The 24,892-nt window shown below is 47.0% G+C and overlaps 1 protein-coding gene across 4 annotated transcripts; it reads right to left on the bottom strand.

Annotated features, from left to right (window-relative positions):
• Positions 1-521: 521 nt before the first annotated feature.
• LOC139402666 (pirin-like) lies at positions 522-24,264 on the bottom strand. 4 transcript variants are annotated; one of them, XM_071146556.1, is made up of 10 exons: positions 24,068-24,264; positions 23,611-23,767; positions 23,386-23,478; positions 18,263-18,343; positions 10,824-11,030; positions 6,688-6,772; positions 5,744-5,788; positions 1,157-1,239; positions 1,007-1,073; positions 522-903 (listed from the first exon to the last, which is right to left on the bottom strand). In XM_071146556.1, exons 2-10 carry the CDS (start codon positions 23,701-23,703, stop codon positions 785-787), a joined length of 873 nt encoding a protein of 290 aa, XP_071002657.1. In that variant the 5' UTR covers positions 23,704-23,767; positions 24,068-24,264; the 3' UTR covers positions 522-784. The 4 variants fall into 4 exon arrangements, with proteins under 4 accessions (XP_071002657.1, XP_071002658.1, XP_071002659.1 ...); XM_071146557.1 differs by lacking the exon at positions 5,744-5,788 and having other exon boundaries at positions 24,068-24,254; XM_071146558.1 differs by lacking the exon at positions 18,263-18,343 and having other exon boundaries at positions 24,068-24,243.
• Between the last annotated feature and the right edge of the window lie 628 nt (positions 24,265-24,892).

The raw sequence follows: 24,892 nt of genomic DNA, 5'->3' as shown, positions 1-24,892 counted from the left end.
GAGATGTGAGAGGGAGGGAGGGAGGGAGGAGGAGGGAGAAACAGGAGATGTGATAGAGAGGGAAGGAGGGAGGAGGAGGGAGAAACAGGAGATGTGATAGAGAGGGAAGGAGGAGGGAGAGGAGAAAGAGGAGATGTGATAGAGGAGATGTGATAAGAGAGGGAGGAATGGAGGGAGAAACAGGAAGAAACAGGAGATGTGATAGAGAGGGAGGGAGAAACAGGAGATGTGATAGAGGGAGGGAGGAGGAGGGAGAAACAGGAGATGTGATAGAGAGGGAGGGAGGAGGAAGAAACAGGAGATGTGATAGAGAGGGAGGAGGAGGGAGAAACAGGAGATGTGATAGAGAGGGAGGGGAGACCCGCTGTTTCGCAGTACGAGACGTCATTCTGCCAGATGCAAATGGCCCTGAAATGTGAGACGTGGTTGGTTTCCCTCCTTCTCGTAACAGATACCTGCATCTCCTCTGAGGTCTGTCCAAGGACATAATGACTGGAACTAATCAGTGGTTCCATTAGATCGCTTCTGGAGACATCACGGCAGGATAGTTTTATTGAGGTTAAATTAAAAGTGCCTTTTTCATCATTTACATTTCAGTTTAATGGCTTGGAGGCACAGTAACAAAACATCTATTTCAGAAAAAAAAAATCAGTATAAAATGACAACTTAATGATTTAAAAAGAGACAAATACACATCAAGCTGGTTCATGATTAAAATACACTTGGGTCACATGACCATAACAAGACAAGACCTATAACATGATTAGAAGATGTCTGCCGATTCTTAGAAGGAATCCCTGATCTTAGACCTCCAAGCCGTAGCCCTCTCGAACCCATTGGTCCCTGTCCTGTAGTCTCTGACTGCCTGGTTGATCTCCTCTTCTGTGTTCATCACAAACGGACCTGGAGAGAACAAGGAAAGTGTAGTGTGTCACGTGACACATGAACGATCCAATACTGTGGTAACTGACTGGAGTTCAGTGATGTAAAGAAATGAAGGTCTTACCATGCTGGACCACCGGCTCATTGATCGGCTGTCCCGCAATCAAGACAAAATGGCAAACCTCTGATGTCTGGAGAAAGGAGTTTGAGTTGTAGTGAATTTACAATTCCTGAAAACTGTGTTAAGAGTCTGTAAGAAGTTCAGACAGCCTACCTTGTTTTCTACGGCTATGCAGTCTCCATCATCAAACACGATGGTGTGATGTGGCTCCACTTTCTGCTGCTCTGCATCTGGACCTGAAAGAGCAATGGAAAACAGAATAAACTCTACAGACGGGCCCCTGGGATGAAAACAAGATTATTACCTCAAAAGAAATGGCAAACAATACAACTTTAATTTGAGGAATTTTTGTCAAGATTTTAACCCGAGGGAAACACTGCAATCAAGAACCAAAGAAAATGTGCATTTCCTCTCCATCTGACATGGTGAAGTCTGCTTCCTTCATCTGAATACTAAGGTCAAAAGAAATGCTGAAACGCCAAACGCTTCAAGTTGTGGTGGATGTATTTTTCAGACACAGCTGTGCTTGATTTGCCTTACAGACTACACACTCTGTCGATTCAGTGGCATCTCGGTTCAAACCCACCTTAATCTTAGTTACAGCGAACGGTTCAACTTGATTCTGGTTTCAAAACATCTGTCTACAATTAAAAAGGAGCTTTCCGTGAGATCCTACGAAGCAACGATTCCATTTAATCAGATCATAATGCAACTTCCTGTAGAAACAAATATCAACTATGTGCGAAATGTAACAAAAGCCCTTTCTAAATGAGTGAAGAGCACGCTAGCTCTTCTCACGCTAGCTGACATCTATCATAATGAAAATACAACTCCTCCTACTCACGCTAGCTAACATCTATCATAATGAAAATACAACTCCTCCTTCTCACGCTAGCTGACATCTATCATAATGAAAATACAACTCCTCCTTCTCACGCTAGCTGACATCTATCATAATGAAAATACAACTCCTCCTTCTCACGCTAGCTAACATCTATCATAATGAAAATACAACTCCTCCTTCTCACGCTAGCTAACATCTATCATAATGAAAATACAACTCCTCCTCCTCACGCTAGCTGACATCTATCATAATGAAAATACAACTCCTCCTTCTCACGCTAGCTGACATCTATCATAATGAAAATACAATTCCTCCTTCTCAAATATGTGCTTCCCATTGACAAACAAAAGAAACGTAACATTTTTACACGTGAAAAAGGACAGGCTTAACGTGTCCTGTATAGACAAACACTGTAGGGAACAGTTCAACTCTGTATAGCAGGGTGTCACAGGACTGTAGGGAATAGTTCAACTCTGTATAGCAGGGTGTCACAGGACTGTAGGGAATAGTTCAACTCTGTATAGCAGGGTGTCACAGGACTGTAGGTGAAACCATTTGTTACAGGTATAGTACCACAAGACATACATCTATTCCTGCGTCCCATATGGCACCCTATTCCCTACATAGTGCACTACTGTTGGCCAGGCCCCATAGGGCACTATATAGGGAAAGGTTGCCCTGGAACATGAATCACAACATGAAGGGTTCAAGTGGGATTTTGTCCCATTCCTAAACCATTACTAGAGTTGCTATTGGCTTCAGATCAGAAGACTACATCCCAACGTTGACATGACATCCCAGAGAGGACGGAGGAGAGGAGGAAGGGAACATCCCAGAGAGGACGGAGGAGATGAGGAAGGGAACATCCGAGAGAGGACAGAGGAGAGGAGAAGAGGAAGGGAACATCCCAGAGATGACAGAGGAGAGGAGAAAGGGAACATCCCAGAGAGGACAGAGGAGAGGAGGAAGGGAACATCCCAGAGAGGACGGAGGAGAGGAGAAAGGGAACATCCCAGAGAGGACAGAGGAGAGGAGAAGAGGAAGGGAACATCCCAGAGAGGATGGAGGAGAAGAGGAAGGGAACATCCCAGAGAGGACAGAGGAGAGGAGAAGAGGAAGGGAACATCCCAGATAGGACGGAGGAGAGGAGAAGAGGAAGGGAACATCCCAGAGAGGACGGAGGAGAGGAGAAGAGGAAGGGAACATCCCAGAGAGGAAGGAGGAGAGGAAGGGAACATCCCAGAGAGGACGGAGGAGAGGAGAAGAGGAAGGGAACATCCCAGAGAGGAAGGAGGAGAGGAAGGGAACATCCCAGAGAGGACGGAGGAGAGGAGAAGAGGAAGGGAACATCCCAGAGAGGAAGGAGGAGAGGAAGGGAACATCCCAGAGAGGACGGAAGAGAGGAGAAGAGGAAGGGAACATCCCAGAGAGGAAGGAGGAGAGGAAGGGAACATCCCAGAGAGGACGGAGGAGAGGAGAAGAGGAAGGGAACATCCCAGAGAGGACGGAGGAGACGAGGAAGGGAACATCCCAGAGAGGACGGAGGAGATGAGGAAGGGAACATCCCAGAGAGGACAGAGGAGATGAGGAAGGGAACATCCCAGAGAGGACAGAGGGGAGGAGATGAGGAAGGGAACATCCCAGAGAGGACGGAGGAGATGAGAAGAGGAAGGGAACATCCCAGAGAAGACAGATGAGAGGAGAAGAGGAAGGGAACATCCCAGAGAGGACGGAGGAGAGGAGAAGAGGAAGGGAACATCCCAGAGAGGACAGAGGAGAGGAGAAGAGGAAGGGAACATCCCAGAGAGGACAGAGGAGAGGAGAAGAGGAAGGGAACATCCTAGAGAGGACAGAGGAGAGGAGATGAGGAAGGGAACATCCCAGAGAAGACAGAGGAGAGGAGAAGAGGAAGGGAACATCCCAGAGAGGACGGAGGAGAAGAGGAAGGGAACATCCCAGAGAGGACAGAGGAGAGGAGAAGAGGAAGGGAACATCCCGGAGAGGAGAAGAGGAAGGGAACATCCCAGAGAGGACAGAGGAGAAGAGGAAGGGAACATCCCAGAGAGGACAGAGGAGAGGAGAAGAGGAAGGGAACATCCGAGAGGAAGGAGGAGAGGAAGGGAACATCCCAGAGAGGACAGAGGAGAGGAGAAGAGGAAGGGAACATCCCAGAGAGGACGGAGGAGAGGAGAAGAGGAAGGGAACATCCCAGAGAGGAAGGAGGAGAGGAAGGGAACATCCCAGAGAGGACAGAGGAGAGGAGAAGAGGAAGGGAACATCCCAGAGAGGACAGAGGAGAGGAGGAAGGGAACATCCCAGAGAGGACAGAGGAGATGAGGAAGGGAACATCCCAGAGAGGACAGAGGAGATGAGGAAGGGAACATCCCAGAGAGGACGGAGGAGACGAGGAAGGGAACATCCCAGAGAGGACGGAGGAGATGAGGAAGGGAACATCCCAGAGAGGACGGAGGAGATGAGGAAGGGAACATCCCAGAGAGGACGAAGGAGATGAGGAAGGGAACATCCCAGAGAGGACGGAGGAGATGAGGAAGGGAACATCCCAGAGAGGACGGAGGAGAGGAGAAGAGGAAGGGAACATCCCAGAGAGGACGGAGGAGAGGAGAAGAGGAAGGGAACATCCCAGAGAGGACGGAGGAGAGGAAGGAAACATCCCAGAGAGGACGGAGGAGATGAGGAAGGGAACATCTCAGAGAGGACAGAGGAGATGAGGAAGGGAACATCCTAGAGAGGATGAAGGAGAGGAGAAGAGGAAGGGAACATCCCAGAGAGGACAGAGGAGATGAGAAGAGGAAGGGAACATCCCAGAGAGGACAGAGGAGAGGAGAAGAGGAAGGGAACATCCCAGAGAGGAAGGAGGAGAGGAAGGGAACATCCCAGAGAGGACAGAGGAGAGGAGAAGAGGAAGGGAACATCCCAGAGAGGATGGAGGAGAGGAGAAGAGGAAGGGAACATCCCAGAGAGGAAGGAGGAGAGGAAGGGAACATCCCAGAGAGGACAGAGGAGAGGAGAAGAGGAAGGGAACATCCCAGAGAGGACAGAGGAGAGGAGGAAGGGAACATCCCAGAGAGGACAGAGGAGATGAGGAAGGGAACATCCCAGAGAGGACAGAGGAGATGAGGAAGGGAACATCCCAGAGAGGACGGAGGAGACGAGGAAGGGAACATCCCAGAGAGGACGGAGGAGATGAGGAAGGGAACATCCCAGAGAGGACGGAGGAGATGAGGAAGGAAACATCCCAGAGAGGACGAAGGAGATGAGGAAGGGAACATCCCAGAGAGGACGGAGGAGATGAGGAAGGGAACATCCCAGAGAGGACGGAGGAGAGGAGAAGAGGAAGGGAACATCCCAGAGAGGATGAAGGAGAGGACAAGAGGAAGGGAACATCCCAGAGAGGACAGAGGAGATGAGAAGAGGAAGGGAACATCCAGAGAGGACAGAGGAGAGGAGATGAGGAAGGGAACATCCCAGAGAGGACGGAGGACGGAGGAGAGGAAGGGAACATCCCAGAGAGGACGGAGGAGATGAGGAAGGGAACATCCCAGAGAGGACGGAGGAGATGAGGAAGGGAACATCCCAGAGAGGACGGAGGAGAGGAGAAGAGGAAGGGAACATCCCAGAGAGGACGGAGGAGAGGAGATGAGGAAGGGAACATCCCAGAGAGGACGGAGGAGATGAGGAAGGGAACATTATTAAATAAATGCACCTGCTCTGTTTGATTGTCTCTCTCTCTGGACGAGGGACAGCAACAAGATGCAGAGTGTTTCTGAACCACTACCAAACACAACACTGTTCTGGGTGACCATCAACATGAGGCTGCAGGGCAGTTAGGAACTAATGGAAAACTGTTCAACAGAAACTAAATAGAGGAAACTCACCAACACAGACAGATCCTGCCAGTGTGTAGATAAACGAGGTCCATCCTAGCAGAGATGATAGAAAAACTGTTGTTTTGGACTGGCATTGATAATGCATTTTGTTACCTCATTAACAAGTTAACTGTCACAGTATACACAACAATCACGACATTTATAAAGCCTCATATTCTAAATGATGTGACTTGGTGGGCGAGTCTGACCACTTGGTATACCGACGTCTTGCCATGTGAGCTGTGGGCCATAACACTGAGATGGCCTCATTTCTAATCCACCATAGGGCCCTGTAATACGATGACGTGGGAGCCATCCATTCAACGCACCAACCCTGACTGTGTACACACACACACACACACACACACACACACGTAATGGACTACTGAACATCTTACGTATGGTATAATGTGACCATTCAACACAGCACCACCGACTCCCTAGCAACCACACAGCACCACCGACTCCATAGCAACCACACAGCACCACTGACTCCATAGCAACCACACAGCACCACCGACTCCATAGCAACCACACAGCACCAGACTCCATAGAGAACAGGCAGGGTGACCATGGAAACCAAGCCAGTTGTATAAACTTTAGAAGACTCCTAACCCCTGGAGTCTGTTCTGTTTGTCACAGACAGTAGATAGCAACTTTCTCCCACCACAAACCAATGTCAGGTACAGTACAGTTCCCACAATGAGAAAGCGTGTGTCATACACACCACACAGCACTTAGCTAGGGTTTGAGTTGAAAGGTTCTGCTAACTTTACTGAAAAGGTTAACAGATTTAGTGCCAGATTGTGGATGAATGGAGCACACAGAACAATATCGCTACAGTAGACCAAGCTCTGGTCCATGGTGTTACATGCAGCTAGAGCTTTCTTCAAGGAGCACGTAACGCCCTGGACCAGAGCCACAGAAGGCCTATTCAGTAAAGATAGTTTTACCTGAAGGAACTGGTTGTACATGCTTGGCTCCTCCATCCAGCTTGAAGTCCAGATACAGTGTTGGAGTCCTGGTGAAGATTTTTGACTGGACAAAAAAAAGGACAAGACATTTATAGTATTTCCCTGACCCCCAACATTCCAGGCAGCACCCCTTTAAACACCTAGCACCCTGATCTGTTGGTGTTACCCTTCCCACTCCCTCTTTTAACACCTAGCACCCTGATCTGTTGGTGTTACCCTTCCCACTTCCTCTTTTAACACCTAGCACCCTGATCTGTTGGTGTTACCCTTCCCACTTCCTCTTTTAACACCTAGCACCCTGATCTGTTGGTGTTACCCTTCCCACTTCCTCTTTTAACACCAAGCACCCTGATCTGTTGGTGTTACCCTTCCCACTTCCTCTTTTAACAGTATATTTTAGAATTTTTTAAGTCTATTTTAGTATACTATAAACAAACAGTATCCTTTCAGTTGAGTGTAGTAGCGCTTCGCCTGTCTACCGGAAGTTGATGCTGTTGCTATGTAACTCCTTGCTAGTTTGTTAGCATAGACATCTTACGACTTCAGAACGCACCAAGAATATACCACTTAGCTAAGCTAAGAATGACGTGAATAATCAAGTTAATAAATGTTGGGTAGGTAGTTAGATAGCATATAGTTAATATACTGGAAAGTTCAATGTATTAGTAGCCAACTAACATTACGTAGCTAGCTAACATACCAGTACATACAAGCAATTGTTGTAATGATGTGCGGTTCGTAAGGCTAGCGTAGCTAACAATTTGTAAGCCAGCATAACGTGTAACGTAACTTATTTGAAAAGTCATTACTTTATTACATCGCTCAACATTTCTTTAACATTTGTCATAATTAGTTTAAAGCAATGAATTTGTATCCGCTCTCATCAGACTTCTGCTGCTCATGTCTCTGTCACTAACAGATACAGGCATGGGTCGTAACTCAACAAGTCACTGGAAAGGCAAGGCACTCTGGAGAATAAGGCTTTACACTAAGCAGTGTGTTCATGTAACACTGAAAGTGTGGACCAGTATAGACACTGGACCAGTGTTAAATGTAACACTCTCAGTGTTTATTTAACACTGAAGAATATGCTGTGACGGTATCAGTGATCACCATAACAGTGAGTTAGTGTAACATTTTAATGCCACTGGTGTTGGAAAGTATCAGTGTTAAAAGGGCAACACTTTGAAAAGCGTAAATTCAACACTTTCTGGTGGTTCTCATATAAACACTTAAAAAGTGTGAAATTGAACAATCACAGTGTGTTTTACCAATCAAATTTAGCTGCTCAGCTCCAGTCCCACCCAGCCCAGTCCCACTCCCAGCCCCACCCAGCCCCACCCCCAGTCCCACCCAGTCCCAGCCCCACCCAGCCCCAGTCCCAGTCCCACCCAGTCCCAGCTCAGTCCCACCCCCAGTCCCAGTCCAGTCCCACCCCCAGTCCCAATACATTTACATACAGATAACCGCCAAAATGAAGGAAACACAAATGAGGAATACAAAATATATTGAAAGCAGGTGCTTCCACACAGGTGTGGTTCCTGAGTTAATTAAGGAATTAACATCCCATCATGCTTAGGGTTCTGTATAATGTGTGTTGTGTCTCAGTCACCAGATCTCAATCCAATTGAACACTTACGGGAGATTATGGACCAGCGCCGGAGACAGCGTTTTCCACCACCATCAACAAAACACAAAATGATGGAATTTCTAGTGGAAAAATGGTGTCGCATCCCTCAGCTTGTAGAATCTACGTTGCATTGAAGCTGTTCTGGCAGCTCGTGGTGCCCAATGACATGTTAAAACACTTTATTTTGGTGTTTCCTTTATTTTGGTGTTTCCTTTATTTTGACAGTTACCTGTCTATTACCCTGTTGGACATCGTTAGCCTCTCTGCCGGTCTGTAGTGTCTCCCCCTGCCCTGTAGTAACCAGAGGCAACCCGTTTCCCAGCTTCAACACATTTTCATCTGTAAAATGACAAACCTTATGGACGTCATTAGAAACTCTGTCTGTCTCCACTCCTGCCCTAGAGTAACCCCGCCAGGCAATACGGTCCCAGCGATGCCCCGCCCCTTTCTTAGCTTCAACACATTTTCATCTGTAAAATGACAAATCTTATAGACGTCATTAGAAACTCTGTCTGTCAGTCTCCACTCCTGCCCTAGAGTAACCCCAAACCCAACCGGCCCTGGTCAAATTTACATCTGAAACATGACAAACCCACTTCCCCAGAAACCTGCAACTCATTTCCTGTCTCGTCTAACTCAGCAGACAGACACAGAGAAAATAAGGAGGAGAAGGAGGGGGGGGGGAAAGAGGATGGATACTCGTGAAGACGTAATTGCCTGCAAACGTCACATGATGAAGCTGAATGTCTTGTGGTTGGTTGGGATTTCTGGCGAGTCATATCTAGGCCTGAGGCTTTCAACATCTCAGTCATTGTATTGTATAAAGTTTTCTGGCTTTGATATGGGCAAGACCCCAGCACATCATATCAACAGCCGACACTAAGTATTCATTCTGTATAATACAGTGACAAAGGAACAATGATGATGACAATGATGGAGATGATAAACTCCCCCCCCCCTTTTCATCCACTGTGGTTTTGGGCCTGTGACTACAAATGCGTTACATTGTAGGGTGAGAAATATATAAATCTATACATGTTCTTATGGCTGTTTGTTATGACTTCCACATGACATCAACCAGTGTTTCTCCTAAATGCGTTTAGTAGCGGCGTACTGCCGTTGCTAATTCGTGGACGCCACCGAAAAACGTATATAAAAATAAGAAATGATTTTACCATCCCGTGGTGCACCGCTGCTAAGCACATATAGGGGAAACACTGGTTGATGCCATGTGGAAGTCAGAACAAACATCCATAAGAACTTGTATAAACTTAAATAACTAAAACCCAGATAAAATATGTAGAAAATATAATAGAGCAATATATATATATATTTTAATGATTACCTTTGAGAACTAACAATCCCCCCAAATAAAAAATAAACAGTCGGGGAGAATCCAAAATGTAAGAAATATCATGTCATGGGGCCTCCATTGATTTTATTATAATGTCTGAGTCATTCAGATAGCATAAGAACAAGGCATAAACCACTGCAAAATGTGTAGAATTGAAGGAATTTAGCTTTAAAATCTTCTCTCAGCCCTATGGCACATTTTTTTTGAATGGCATGAAATTAGCTTTAAAAAAAATAGCACAATGTTCTCTCTGCCCCGCGGCAAAATGTATAGAATTGCAGGAAATTTGCTTTAAAACAGCAGCAGTTTGTCTCTGCGGCCAAGAAGAGGGTCTCTAAAACCGCACAACTGGCCACACCCACTACCACATGGTTAGTATGGTGCTCCTCACCTGTACCCCCAGGGTTATGGTTAGTATGGTGCTCCTCACCTGTACCCCCAGGGTTATGGTTAGTATGGTGCTCCTGACCTGTACCCCCAGGGTTATGGTTAGTATGGTGCTCCTCACCTGTACCCCCAGGGTTATGGTTAGTATGGTGCTCCTGACCTGTACACCCAGGGTTATGGTTAGTATGGTGCTCCTCACCTGTACCCCCAGGGTTATGGTTAGTATGGTGCTCCTCACCTGTACACCCAGGGTTATGGTTAGTATGGTGCTCCTGACCTGTACACCCAGGGTTATGGTTAGTATGGTGCTCCTGGCCTGTACACCCAGGGTTATGGTTAGTATGGTGCTCCTCACCTGTACCCCCAGGGTCATGGTTAGTATGGTGCTCCTGGCCTGTACACCCAGGGTTATGGTTAGTATGGTGCTCCTGGCCTGTACCCCCAGGGTCATGGTTAGTATGGTGCTCCTGGCCTGTACCCCCAGGGTTATGGTTAGTATGGTGCTCCTGGCCTGTACACCCAGGGTTATGGTTAGTATGGTGCTCCTCACCTGTACCCCCAGGGTTATGGTTAGTATGGTGCTCCTCACCTGTACACCCAGGGTTATGGTTAGTATGGTGCTCCTCACCTGTACACCCAGGGTTATGGTTAGTATGGTACTCTCACCTGTACACCCAGGGTTATGGTTAGTATGGTGCTCCTGACCTGTACACCCAGGGTTATGGTTAGTATGGTGCTCCTCACCTGTACCCCCAGGGCCTGTCCAGAGATGACGGCCACAGTGACCCCCTCCCTGCTGGGCTTGGGGACCTGGCTGTCCTTCAGCTCCTGGTACTGGGGCTCCACCATCTTGTCCTCCCTCCTCAGGTTGACCCACAGCTGCAGGCCCTGGACGGGCTCCTCAGACACGGGCATCTCTGCATGGACCACCCCTCGACCTGCCGTCATCCACTTATGAAGAGACAAGGACACACAGAGACAGACACAGAAACACACACACACAGATACAGAGAGGCATAGACACACAGAGACGGACACAGAAACACACATACAGAGAGGGACAGACACACACACACACACACACACACACACAAAACACAATTACTAACCACATAAAGGAGAATTGTACAGTATAATATACATGAAATCAGTGTTGTCTGATATGATTTCCATAATAAATCACCCATGTGGATTTAATACTGGAACTAACTGGTTTCCAGGAGGAAATTAACTTCACATTTACACATTTCCTTCCCCAGTGCTGTGATATGTACCTAGTGGATGTCTATCTTCCCCAGTGCTGTGATATGTACCTAGTGGATGTCTATCTTCCCCAGTGCTGTGATATGTACCTAGTGGATGTCTTATCTTCCCCAGTGATGTGATATGTACCTAGTGGATGTCTATCTTCCCCAATGCTGTGATATGTACCTAGTGGATGTCTATCTTCCCCAGTGCTGTGATATGTACCTAGTGGATGTCTATCTTCCCCAGTGCTGTGATATGTACCTAGTGGATGTCTTATCTTCCCCAGTGCTGTGATATGTACCTAGTGGATGTCTATCTTCCCCAGTGCTGTGATATGTACCTAGTGGATGTCTATCTTCCCCAGTGTACCTAGTGGATGTCTATCTTCCCCAGTGCTGTGATATGTACCTAGTGGATGTCTATCTTCCCCAGTGCTGTGATATGTACCTAGTGGATGTCTATCTTCCCCAGTGCTGTGATATGTACCTAGTGGATGTCTATCTTCCCCAGTGCTGTGATATGTACCTAGTGGATGTCTATCTTCCCCAGTGCTGTGATATGTACCTAGTGGATGTCTATCTTCCCCAGTGCTGTGATATGTACCTAGTGGATGTCTATCTTCCCCAGTGTACCTAGTGGATGTCTATCTTCCCCAGTGCTGTGATATGTACCTAGTGGATGTCTATCTTCCCCAGTGTACCTAGTGGATGTCTATCTTCCCCAGTGTACCTAGTGGATGTCTATCTTCCCCAGTGCTGTGATATGTAGCTAGTGGATGTCTATCTTCCCCAGTGCTGTGATATGTAGCTAGTGGATGTCTATCTTCCCCAGTGCTGTGATATGTACCTAGTGGATGTCTATCTTCCCCAGTGCTGTGATATGTACCTAGTGGATGTCTATCTTCCCCAGTGCTGTGATATGTACCTAGTGGATGTCTATCTTCCCCAGTGTACCTAGTGGATGTCTATCTTCCCCAGTGCTGTGATATGTAGCTAGTGGATGTCTATCTTCCCCAGTGCTGTGATATGTACCTAGTGGATGTCTATCTTCCCCAGTGCTGTGATATGTACCTAGTGGATGTCTATCTTCCCCAGTGCTGTGATATGTACCTAGTGGATGTCTATCTTCCCCAGTGCTGTGATATGTACCTAGTGGATGTCTATCTTCCCCAGTGCTGTGATATGTACCTAGTGGATGTCTATCTTCCCCAGTGCTGTGATATGTACCTAGTGGGTGTCTATCTTCCCCAGTGCTGTGATATGTAGCTAGTGGATGTCTATCTTCCCCAGTGCTGTGATATGTACCTAGTGGATGTCTATCTTCCCCAGTGCTGTGATATGTACCTAGTGGATGTCTATCTTCCCCAGTGCTGTGATATGTACCTAGTGGATGTCTATCTTCCCCAGTGCTGTGATATGTACCTAGTGGATGTCTATCTTCCCCAGTGCTGTGATATGTACCTAGTGGGTGTCTATCTTCCCCAGTGCTGTGATATGTAGCTAGTGGATGTCTATCTTCCCCAGTGCTGTGATATGTACCTAGTGGGTGTCTATCTTCCCCAGTGCTGTGATATGTAGCTAGTGGATGTCTATCTTCCCCAGTGCTGTGATATGTACCTAGTGGGTGTCTATCTTCCCCAGTGCTGTGATATGTACCTAGTGGATGTCTATCTTCCCCAGTGTACCTAGTGGATGTCTATCTTCCCCAGTGCTGTGATATGTAGCTAGTGGATGTCTATCTTCCCCAGTGTACCTAGTGGATGTCTATCTTCCCCAGTGCTGTGATATGTAGCTAGTGGATGTCTATCTTCCCCAGTGTACCTAGTGGATGTCTATCTTCCCCAGTGCTGTGATATGTAGCTAGTGGATGTCTATCTTCCCCAGTGTACCTAGTGGATGTCTATCTTCCCCAGTGCTGTGATATGTAGCTAGTGGATGTCTATCTTCCCCAGTGCTGTGATATGTACCTAGTGGATGTCTATCTTCCCCAGTGCTGTGATATGTACCTAGTGGGTGTCTATCTTCCCCAGTGCTGTGATATGTACCTAGTGGATGTCTATCTTCCCCAGTGTACCTAGTGGATGTCTATCTTCCCCAGTGCTGTGATATGTAGCTAGTGGATGTCTATCTTCCCCAGTGTACCTAGTGGATGTCTATCTTCCCCAGTGCTGTGATATGTAGCTAGTGGATGTCTATCTTCCCCAGTGCTGTGATATGTAGCTAGTGGATGTCTATCTTCCCCAGTGCTGTGATATGTACCTAGTGGATGTCTATCTTCCCCAGTGCTGTGATATGTACCTAGTGGATGTCTATCTTCCCCAGTGCTGTGATATGTACCTAGTGGATGTCTATCTTCCCCAGTGCTGTGATATGTACCTAGTGGATGTCTATCTTCCCCAGTGCTGTGATATGTACCTAGTGGATGTCTATCTTCCCCAGTGCTGTGATATGTACCTAGTGGATGTCTATCTTCCCCAGTGCTGTGATATGTACCTAGTGGATGTCTATCTTCCCCAGTGCTGTGATATGTACCTAGTGGATGTCTATCTTCCCCAGTGCTGTGATATGTACCTAGTGGATGTCTATCTTCCCCAGTGTACCTAGTGGATGTCTATCTTCCCCAGTGCTGTGATATGTACCTAGTGGATGTCTATCTTCCCCAGTGCTGTGATATGTACCTAGTGGATGTCTATCTTCCCCAGTGCTGTGATATGTACCTAGTGGATGTCTATCTTCCCCAGTGCTGTGATATGTAGCTAGTGGATGTCTATCTTCCCCAGTGCTGTGATATGTACCTAGTGGATGTCTATCTTCCCCAGTGTACCTGGTGGGTGTCTATCTTCCCCAGTGCTGTGATATGTACCTAGTGGATGTCTATCTTCCCCAGTGTACCTAGTGGATGTCTATCTTCCCAAGTGTACCTAGTGGATGTCTATCTTCCCCAGTGTACCTAGTGGATGTCTATCTTCCCCAGTGCTGTGATATGTACCTAGTGGATGTCTATCTTCCCCAGTGCTGTGATATGTACCTAGTGGATGTCTATCTTCCCCAGTGCTGTGATATGTACCTAGTGGATGTCTATCTTCCCCAGTGTACCTAGTGGATGTCTATCTTCCCCAGTGTACCTAGTGGATGTCTATCTTCCCCAGTGCTGTGATATGTAGCTAGTGGATGTCTATCTTCCCCAGTGCTGTGATATGTACCTAGTGGATGTCTATCTTCCCCAGTGCTGTGATATGTACCTAGTGGATGTCTATCTTCCCCAGTGTACCTAGTGGATGTCTATCTTCCCCAGTGCTGTGATATGTACCTAGTGGGTGTCTATCTTCCCCAGTGCTGTGATATGTACCTAGTTGATGTCTATCTTCCCCAGTGTACCTAGTGGATGTCTATCTTCCCCAGTGTACCTAGTGGATGTCTATCTTCCCCAGTGCTGTGATATGTACCTAGTGGATGTCTATCTTCCCCAGTGTACCTAGTGGATGTCTATCTTCCCCAGTGCTGTGATATGTAGCTAGTGGATGTCTATCTTCCCCAGTGCTGTGATATGTACCTAGTGGATGTCTATCTTCCCCAGTGCTGTGATATGTACCTAGTGGATGTCTATCTTCCCCAGTGCTGTGATATGTACCTAGTGGGTGTCTATCTTCCCCAGTGCTGTGATATGTACCTAGTGGATGTCTATCTTCCCCAGTGATGTGATATGTAGCTAGTGGATGTCTATCTTCCCCAGTGCTGTGATATGTACCTAGTGGATGACTATCTTCCCCAGTGCTGTGATATGTACCTAGTGGATGTCTATCTTCCCCAGTGTACCTAGTGGATGTCTATCTTCCCCAGTGCTGTGATATGTAGCTAGTGGATGTCTATCTTCCCCAGTGCTGTGATATGTAGCTAGTGGATGTCTATCTTCCCCAGTGCTGTGATATGTAGCTAGTGGATGTCTATCTTCCCCAGTGCTGTGATATGTAGCTAGTGGATGTCTATCTTCCCCAGTGCTGTGATATGTAGCTAGTGGATGTCTATCTTCCCCAGTGCTGTGATATGTACCTAGTGGATGTCTATCTTCCCCAGTGCTGTGATATGTACCTAGTGGATGTCTATCTTCCCCAGTGCTGTGATATGTACCTAGTGGATGTCTATCTTCCCCAGTGCTGTGATATGTACCTAGTGGATGTCTATCTTCCCCAGTGCTGTTATATGTACCTAGTGGATGTCTATCTTCCCCAGTGCTGTGATATGTAGCTAGTGGATGTCTATCTTCCCCAGTGCTGTGATATGTACCTAGTGGATGTCTATCTTCCCCAGTGCTGTGATATGTAGCTAGTGGATGTCTATCTTCCCCAGTGCTGTGATATGTACCTAGTGGATGTCTATCTTCCCCAGTGCTGTGATATGTAGCTAGTGGATGTCTATCTTCCCCAGTGCTGTGATATGTACCTAGTGGATGTCTATCTTCCCCAGTGCTGTGATATGTAGCTAGTGGATGTCTATCTTCCCCAGTGCTGTGATATGTACCTAGTGGATGTCTATCTTCCCCAGTGCTGTGATATGTACCTAGTGGATGTCTATCTTCCCCAGTGCTGTGATATGTACCTAGTGGATGTCTATCTTCCCCAGTGCTGTGATATGTACCTAGTGGATGTCTATCTTCCCCAGTGCTGTGATATGTACCTAGTGGATGTCTATCTTCCCCAGTGCTGTGATATGTACCTAGTGGATGTCTATCTTCCCCAGTGCTGTGATATGTACCTAGTGGATGTCTATCTTCCCCAGTGCTGTGATATGTACCTAGTGGATGTCTATCTTCCCCAGTGCTGTGATATGTACCTAGTGGATGTCTATCTTCCCCAGTGCTGTGATATGTAGCTAGTGGATGTCTATCTTCCCCAGTGTACCTAGTGGATGTCTATCTTCCCCAGTGTACCTAGTGGATGTCTATCTTCCCCAGTGTACCTAGTGGATGTCTATCTTCCCCAGTGTACCTAGTGGATGTCTATCTTCCCCAGTGCTGTGATATGTAGCTAGTGGATGTCTATCTTCCCCAGTGCTGTGATATGTACCTAGTGGATGTCTATCTTCCCCAGTGCTGTGATATGTACCTAGTGGATGTCTATCTTCCCCAGTGCTGTGATATGTAGCTAGTGGATGTCTATCTTCCCCAGTGCTGTGATATGTAGCTAGTGGATGTCTATCTTCCCCAGTGCTGTAATATGTACCTAGTGGATGTCTATCTTCCCCAGTGCTGTGATATGTACCTAGTGGATGTCTATCTTCCCCAGTGCTGGGATATGTACCTAGTGGATGTCTATCTTCCCCAGTGTACCTAGTGGATGTCTATCTTCCCCAGTGCTGTGATATGTACCTAGTGGATGTCTATCTTCCCCAGTGCTGTGATATGTACCTAGTGGATGTCTATCTTCCCCAGTGCTGTGATATGTACCTAGTGGGTGTCTATCTTCCCCAGTGCTGTGATATGTACCTAGTGGATGTCTATCTTCCCCAGTGCTGTGATATGTAGCTAGTGGATGTCTATCTTCCACAGTGCTGTGATATGTACCTAGTGGATGTCTATCTTCCCCAGTGCTGGGATATGTACCTAGTGGATGTCTATCTTCCCCAGTGCTGTGATATGTACCTAGTGGATGTCTATCTTCCCCAGTGTACCTAGTGGATGTCTATCTTCCCCAGTGCTGTGATATGTACCTAGTGGATGTCTATCTTCCCCAGTGCTGTGATATGTACCTAGTGGATGTCTATCTTCCCCAGTGCTGTGATATGTACCTAGTGGATGTCTATCTTCCCCAGTGCTGGGATATGTACCTAGTGGATGTCTATCTTCCCCAGTGCTGTGATATGTACCTAGTGGATGTCTATCTTCCCCAGTGCTGTGATATGTACCTAGTGGATGTCTATCTTCCCCAGTGTACCTAGTGGATGTCTATCTTCCCCAGTGCTGTGATATGTAGCTAGTGGATGTCTATCTTCCCCAGTGCTGGGATATGTAGCTAGTGGATGTTCATTGTTCTTCTCAAAGCTCCGCTAACATTAAAAGAACACACTGGAAGGTTTTGTTCAAAATGGCCGCTACTACTTTTGGTCCAGGGGCTAAGCTGTGCACTTTGTCTCTCCCGCTCTCTCTCTCTCCCTGTTCCACTGTGAGGAAACCCGTCTGCCCTGGGTTAGTAGCTCCAGCCCCCCCCCCCCCATGGTGTTTGTCTATACCTCTCTCTCTCTCCCTGTTCCACTGTGAGGAAACCCGTCTGCCCTGGGTTAGTAGCTCCAGCCCCCCCCCCCCCCCCCCCCCCCCAATGGTGTTTGTCTATACCGCTCTCTCTCTCTCGCTGTTGCACGCACACACACACACCAAGTCTCTTGTAATAGTATCTTGGTATTTTATTAGGATCCCTGTTAGCTGTTGAGAAAGAAGCAGCTCCTCTTACTGGGTCCACACAAAACATGACATAATTTAGTGTCCTCAACTTGTTCAACAGCCACACCATTCATGACCAGATTCAGCTGAGGTCTAGAACTTAGGGAATGATTTGTACCAAATATAATGCTCTTAGTTTTAGAGATGTTCAGGACCAGTTTATTACTGGCCACCCATTCCAAAACAGACTGCAACTCTTTGTTAAGGGTTTCCGTGACTTCATTAGCTGTGGTTTCTGATGTGTATACGATTGAATCATCAGCATACATAGACACACATGCTTTGTTTAATGCCAGTGGCATTAGTGTCTATTTAGTGCCTATTAAACCACTTCCTGGTTGATGCTGACTGACTGACCAGGGACAACAGCTTTACGACTGCTGCATGGGAAAAACACAGGAAATGCTCCTGAAGGCACGATGCTTCATTGGTTCTGGTGGGAGTATGGTGAAGAGTAGGAACCTACATACCGTACTGTGAGTGCCCACTAGGTGTTTCTCTACCTGTAAATCCCCTGGTTTCAGTAGTCCAGAGTGGCCACAGAAATCCTCATGGGCTGAAACGCCTTTCAGAACGTAGGTCACCTAAACAAAGACGAAACAGATCCAAATATATTCACAAACCCACAGATGAGCCATTGCTGATTTTATATAACAGCTTGAGAGGCAAAACAAAACATTAACTGTGCTCTGCAGTTACCCCTCCCCGAAATACCAACCATGTCTAGAGAAGTGGAAAACAACTTTCTCTAAGTCTTTGCCAATTGAGGTTGAGATGAGGAAAGAGATGAATGAATCTCGGTTGTAAACATGAATGGTTTTGGGAAGGAAATCTCATCATAAAGGTTGTAAGACTGGAAAGCATAGTATGGTAAATCATTGATTTCATATTTTCCTCGTGCAAGTCTAACAGATGAAATATGTACAGTGTGTGTGTGTGTGTGTGTGTGTGTGTGTGTGTGTGTGTGTGTGTGTGTGTGTGTGTGTGTGTAATGCAGTGTCCGTTGAGCAGGACAGACAAGAGCACGTGTTCACTCCCCGTGTCCATACCACTGCCACATGGACTGAGGTCAAAACGGACAGGAAGTAGAAAGCTATAGAGGTTAGAGGTAAACATCTGTCTCTCAGAGAGGCTTCTAAACCTCCAGCCAGGGGGGCGAGAGCCTCTCTCTGATCTGGCAGCGCACGCGGCTTTGAGCTCTGAGATGTAACAGTGAGCCAACACACCTGCTGCATGGAATGCTGGGCCGTGGGCGCTTCAGCCCCGCCCCCGTCAGGTCTGGTCCAGTCCGCGGCCAGATGGACACTAAGCTACACAGATACAGTATCGGCTGGGCCTATGGCCTCATCTGGTCTGGGCCATGGTATGTTAGGTTACACATGTATATACAGTGTCAGCTGGTCTGGGCCATGGTAGACGGTATGTTAGGTTACACATGTATCTACAGTATCGGCTGGGCCTATGGCCTCATCTGGTCTGGGCCATGGTAGACGCTAGGCTAGGTTACACATGTATCTACAGTATCGGCTGGGCCTATGGCCTCATCTGGTCTGGGCCATGGTATGTTTGGTTACACATGTATCTACAGTATCAGCTGGGCCTATGGCCTCATCTGGTCTGGGCCATGGTAGACGCTAGGCTAGGTTACACATGTATCTACAGTATCGGCTGGGCCTATGGCCTCATCTGGTCTGGGCCATGGTATGTTTGGTTACACATGTATCTACAGTATCAAAAACAGGCCGAGACTTTTCTATTAAAAACACTTGTTTTGACTCTATAAATTCCCACTGTGGACCATCGCCTTTATGGTTGAGGAAACCGTGATTCACCAACACCACTTCCAAAGCAGAAGTTTAATTTCCCTCCTCCCCTCTGTCTAAATATGTGATATTGGTGGGTTTTCATTCAAACCCCAGTATACAAAAGCAAGCTAATGCTATGTATAACAAACCTATTGAGAAGCTTTCTCTGGACGAGGCTTACACTACAGTAGGCCTGTTAGTGTCATCTGCTGGTCGTTAGCAGGAAGTGCATCAATGGTGTATGTGCCTCACCCTCCCGCATCACTAAGGGTGTATGAGCCTCACCCTCCCTCGTCATTAATGGTGTATGTGTGCCACACCCTCCCTCATCATTAATGGTGTATGTGCCACACCCTTCCATATCATTAATGGTATATGTGCCACACCCTCCATCATTAATGGTGTATGTGCCACACCCTCCATCATTAATGGTGTATGTGCCACACCCTCCCTCATCATTAACGGTGTATGTGCCTAATCCTCCCTCGTCATTAATGGTGTATGTGCATCACCCTCCCTCATCATTAATGGTATATGGCGAGCAGGCCTTTCTAATTGACCTGGCCCGGGTATCCTGGAAGGATATTGACCTCATCCCGTCAGTTGAGGATGCCTGGTCATTCTTTAAAAGTAACTTCCTCACCATCTTACATAAGCATGCTCCGTTCAAAAAATGCAGTACTAAGAACAGATATAGCCCTTGGTTCACTCCAGACCTGACTGCCCTCGACCAGCACAAAAACATCCTGTGGCGGACTGCAATAGCATTGAATAGTCCCTGCGATATGCAACTGTTTAGGGAAGTCAGGAACCAATACACGCAGTCAGTCAGGAAAGCAAAGGCCAGCTTTTTCAAGCAGAAATTTGCATCCTGTAGCTCTAACTCCAAAAAGTTCTGGGACACTGTAAAGTCCATGGAGAACAAGAGCACCTCCTCCCAGCTGCCCACTGCACTGAGGCTAGGTAACACGGTCACCACTGATAAATCCATGATAATCGAAAACTTCAACAAGCATTTCTCAACGGCTGGCCATGCCTTCCGCCTGGCTACTCCAACCTCAGCCAACCGCTCCGCCCCCCCCGCAGCTACTCGCCCAAGCCTCTCCAGGTTCTCCTTTACCCAAATCCAGATAGCAGATGTTCTGAAAGAGCTGCAAAAGCTGGACCCGTACAAATCAGCTGGTCTTGACAATCTGGACCCTCTATTTTCTGAAACTATCCGCCGCCATTGTCGCAACCCCTTTACCAGCCTGTTCAACCTCTCTTTCATATCGTCTGAGATCCCCAAGGATTGGAAAGCTGCCGCAGTCATCCCCCTCTTCAAAGGGGGAGACACCCTGGACCCAAACTGTTACAGACCTATATCCATCCTGCCCTGCCTATCTAAGGTCTTCGAAAGCCTAGTCAACAAACAGATCACTGACCATCTCGAATCCCACCGTACCTTGTCCGCTATGCAATCTGGTTTCAGAGCTGGTCATGGGGGCACCTTAGCCACGTTCAAGGTACTAAACGATATCATAACCGCCATCGATAAGAGACATTACTGTGCAGCCGTATTCATCGACCTGGCCAAGGCTTTCGACTCTGTCAATCACCATATTCTTATCGGCAGACTCAGTAGCCTCGGTTTTTCTAATGACTGCCTTGCAAAATAGCTTCCAATACTCTACTCAGCAAACTGGATGCAGTTTATCACAGTGCCATCCGTTTTGGTACTAAAGCACCTTATACCACCCACCACTGCGACCTGTATGCTCTAGTCGGCTGGTCCTCGCTACATATTCGTCGCCAGACCCACTGGCTCCAGGTCATCTACAAGTCCATGCTAGGTAATGCTCCGCCTTATCTCAGTTCACTGGTTACGATGGCAACACCCACCCGTAGCATGCGCTCCAGCAGGTGTATCTCACTGATCATCCCTAAAGCCAACACCTCATTTGGCCGCCTTTCCTTCCAGTTCTCTGCTGCCTGTGACTGGAACGAATTGCAAAAATCGCTGAAGTTGGAGACTTTTATCTCCCTCACCAACTTTAAACATCTGCTATCTGAGCAGCTAACCGATCGCTGCAGCTGTACATAGTCCATCGGTAAAAAGCCCACCCAATTTACCTACCTCATCCCCATACTGTTTTTATTTATTTACTTTTCTGCTCTTTTGCACACCAGTATCTCTACCTGTACATGACCATCTGTTCATTTATCACTCCAGTGTTAATCTGCTAAATTGTAATTATTTGCCCAACTCCTCATGCCTTTTGCACACAATGTATATAGACTTTTTTTCTACTGTGTTATTGACTTGTTTATTGTTTACTCCATCTGTAACTCTGTGTTGTTGTCTGTTCACACTGCTATGCTTTATCTTGGCCAGGTCGCAGTTGTAAATGAGAACTTGTTCTCAACTAGCCTACCTGGTTAAATAAAGGGGAAATAAAAAATAAAATAAAAAATAAAAAAATCCTCCCTCATCATGAATGGTGTACGTGCCTCACCCTCCCTCATCATTAATGGTGTACGTGCCTCACCCTCCCTCATCATTAATGGTGTACGTGCCTCACCCTCCCTCATCATTAATGGTGTACGTGCCTCACCCTCCCTCATCATTAATGGTGTACGTGCCTCACCCTCCCTCATCATTAATGGTGTACGTGCCTCACCCTCCCTCATCATTAATGGTGTACGTGCCTCACCCTCCCTCATCATTAATGGTGTACGTGCCTCACCCTCCCTCATCATTAATGGTGTACGTGCCTCACCCTCCCTCATCATTAATGGTGTACGTGCCTCACCCTCCCTCATCATTAATGGTGTACGTGCCTCACCCTCCCTCATCATTAATGGTGTACGTGCCTCACCCTCCCTCATCATTAATGGTGTACGTGCCTCACCCTCCCTCATCATTAATGGTGTACGTGCCTCACCCTCCCTCATCATTAATGGTGTACGTGCCTCACCCTCCCTCATCATTAATGGTGTATGTGCCTCACCCTCCCTCACCATTAATGGTGTATGTGCCTCACCCTCCCTCACCATTAATGGTGTACGTGCCTCACCCTCCCTCATCATTAATGGTGTACGTGCCTCACCCTCCCTCATCATTAATGGTGTACGTGCCTCACCCTCCCTCATCATTAATGGTGTACGTGCCTCACCCTCCCTCATCATTAATGGTGTACGTGCCTCACCCTCCCTCATCATTAATGGTGTACGTGCCTCACCCTCCCTCATCATTAATGGTGTACGTGCCTCACCCTCCCTCATCATTAATGGTGTATGTGCCTCACCCTCCCTCATCATTAATGGTGTACGTGCCTCATCCTCCCTCATCATTAATGGTGTACGTGCCTCACCCTCCCTCACCATTAATGGTATGTGCCTCACCCTCCCTCACCATTAATGGTATGTGCCTCACCCTCCCTCACCATTAATGGTATGTGCCTCACCCTCCCTCACCATTAATGGTGTATGTGCCTCACCCTCCCTCACCATTAATGGTGTATGTGCCTCACCCTCCCTCACCATTAATGGTGTATGTGCCTCATCCTCCCTCATCATTAATGGTATGTGCCTCACCCTCCCTCATCATTAATGGTACGTGCCTCACCTTCCCTCAACGGCCTCATATGAACCTGTTATTCCACATGACGGTCCGATCTGCCAGGGCTTCAGTCAGAACACAACATTGTATCACTCCAGATAGAGAGAGACAGTGTAGATGCTGCATCGCGCTAGCTAGACAGGCAGAGAGAGACAGAGAGAGAGAGAGAGAGAGAGAGAGAGAGAGAGAGAGAGAGAGAGAGAATAGATAGCCTACTCACGGTCTCAAATCCTCTGTGGGGGTGATCGGGGAAGCCAGATGGCTTTTGGACTTTGAACTCATCCAACATCAAAAAAGGATCCAGGTTAATCAGCTGAAATACATGGATGGACAAGATATCAGCCTACCATGTCATAATATGTGGTTTAGTTTGGTATTTTAAAAGGATATTATTAAACATGATAAACTAGGCAGATGTAAGACAGACAGTATGACAGTAACTCACCTCCTTTCTTCCTATGCTTCTGCGGACATGGGCTCCCACACCTTCTACCTGCTCCACACTCAACACCGTCTTCACAACTCTTCTTATCCTCATTGTAGAGGATGGGGTTATTTACTAGTAGTACCTTATTTATTATGGTACACCTTGAACAAAAATACTGAAGAGAAAAGGAAAAATAACTGCACTGAATATATAGCCTAAGCCTTCAAATACCCACCGTTATTGTTCAACGTCAATACAAAACATCACGTTAATACCAAACACCATAACGAGTGTTTTGTTATTAGATGTTACAATATTTCTTATTTGGCTAAGACTTTTATTGGGATAATATGGAGTAAAAATACAACATGACAGAGCAATAACAGCATCGGTCTCTAGCTAGGATAAATTAAGTTAAGCGGACTTCTCCGTGGAGTAGAGTTTACTTTGATACACGAAACTCAATGTCACTAACCTTGCAGAAGTTGGATGTGGACTCAACAAGACTAATTTACTCCGAATATCAACTAGAATCAGACAAGCACGTATTGTAGGCTGTCAAATCCTCCCAGTGTGTAGGCAACAACAGAAATATAAACCTATCATCTTCCAAGCGCAGTCATGTTGTTGTCGCGGTTGCCAACACTGCATCTGTTGCGCATGTACGGACATGAAGGGCGTGATTGACCGTACGGGATTAGTTTGAATAAAAAAAGAGGGAGGGTTATTTTTCATTCTCAGATAAAAAGGGTGAGGTGCAGTTTATTAGGAAGGGGGGAGTTTATTCTGAGCTCGGAAGGGGTGAGGTGTAGGTTATTCTCAGATAAAAAGGGTGAGGTGCAGTTTATTAGGAAGGGGGGAGTTTATTCTGAGCTCGGAAGGGGTGAGGTGTAGGTTATTCTCAGATAAGAAGGGGTGAGGTGCAGTTTATTAGGAAGGGGGGGGGGGGGTTATTCTGAGCTAGGAAGGGGTGAGGTGTAGGTTATTCTCAGATAAGAAGGGGTGAGGTGCAGTTTATTAGGAAGGGGGGGGGGGGTTTATTCTGAGCTAGGAAGGGGTGAGGTGTAGTTTATTAGGAGGGGGGGGGGTTATTCTGAGCTAGGAAGGGGTGAGGTGTAGGTTATTCTCAGATAAGAAGGGGTGAGGTGCAGTTTATTAGGAAGGGGGGGGGGGAGTTTATTCTGAGCTAGGAAGGGGTGAGGTGTAGGTTATTCTCAGATAAGAAGGGGTGAGGTGCAGTTTATTAGGAAGGGGGGGGGGGGGTTTATTCTGAGCTAGGAAGGGGTGAGGTGTAGTTTAT

Source organism: Oncorhynchus clarkii, unplaced genomic scaffold, assembly GCF_045791955.1.
Source record: "Oncorhynchus clarkii lewisi isolate Uvic-CL-2024 unplaced genomic scaffold, UVic_Ocla_1.0 unplaced_contig_5436_pilon_pilon, whole genome shotgun sequence".
NCBI classification, from domain to species: domain Eukaryota; kingdom Metazoa; phylum Chordata; class Actinopteri; order Salmoniformes; family Salmonidae; genus Oncorhynchus; species Oncorhynchus clarkii.
Note: the sequence above shows the minus strand (reverse complement) of the source record. Positions and strands in the feature narration are given on the sequence as shown.

Bases quoted from the DNA above. Each gene is read 5' to 3' on its own strand.
- LOC139402666 (XM_071146556.1), bottom strand. From the start codon at position 23,703: ATGAGGATAAGAAGAGTTGTGAAGACGGTGTTGAGTGTGGAGCAGGTA. The intron at 23,479-23,610 runs GTGAGTTACTGT...CATGTATTTCAG, and splicing joins GAAGCATAGGAAGAAAGGAG to CTGATTAACCTGGATCCTTT. The intron at 5,789-6,687 runs GTAAAACTATCT...CATCTCTGCTAG, and splicing joins TGTACAACCAGTTCCTTCAG to GATGGACCTCGTTTATCTAC.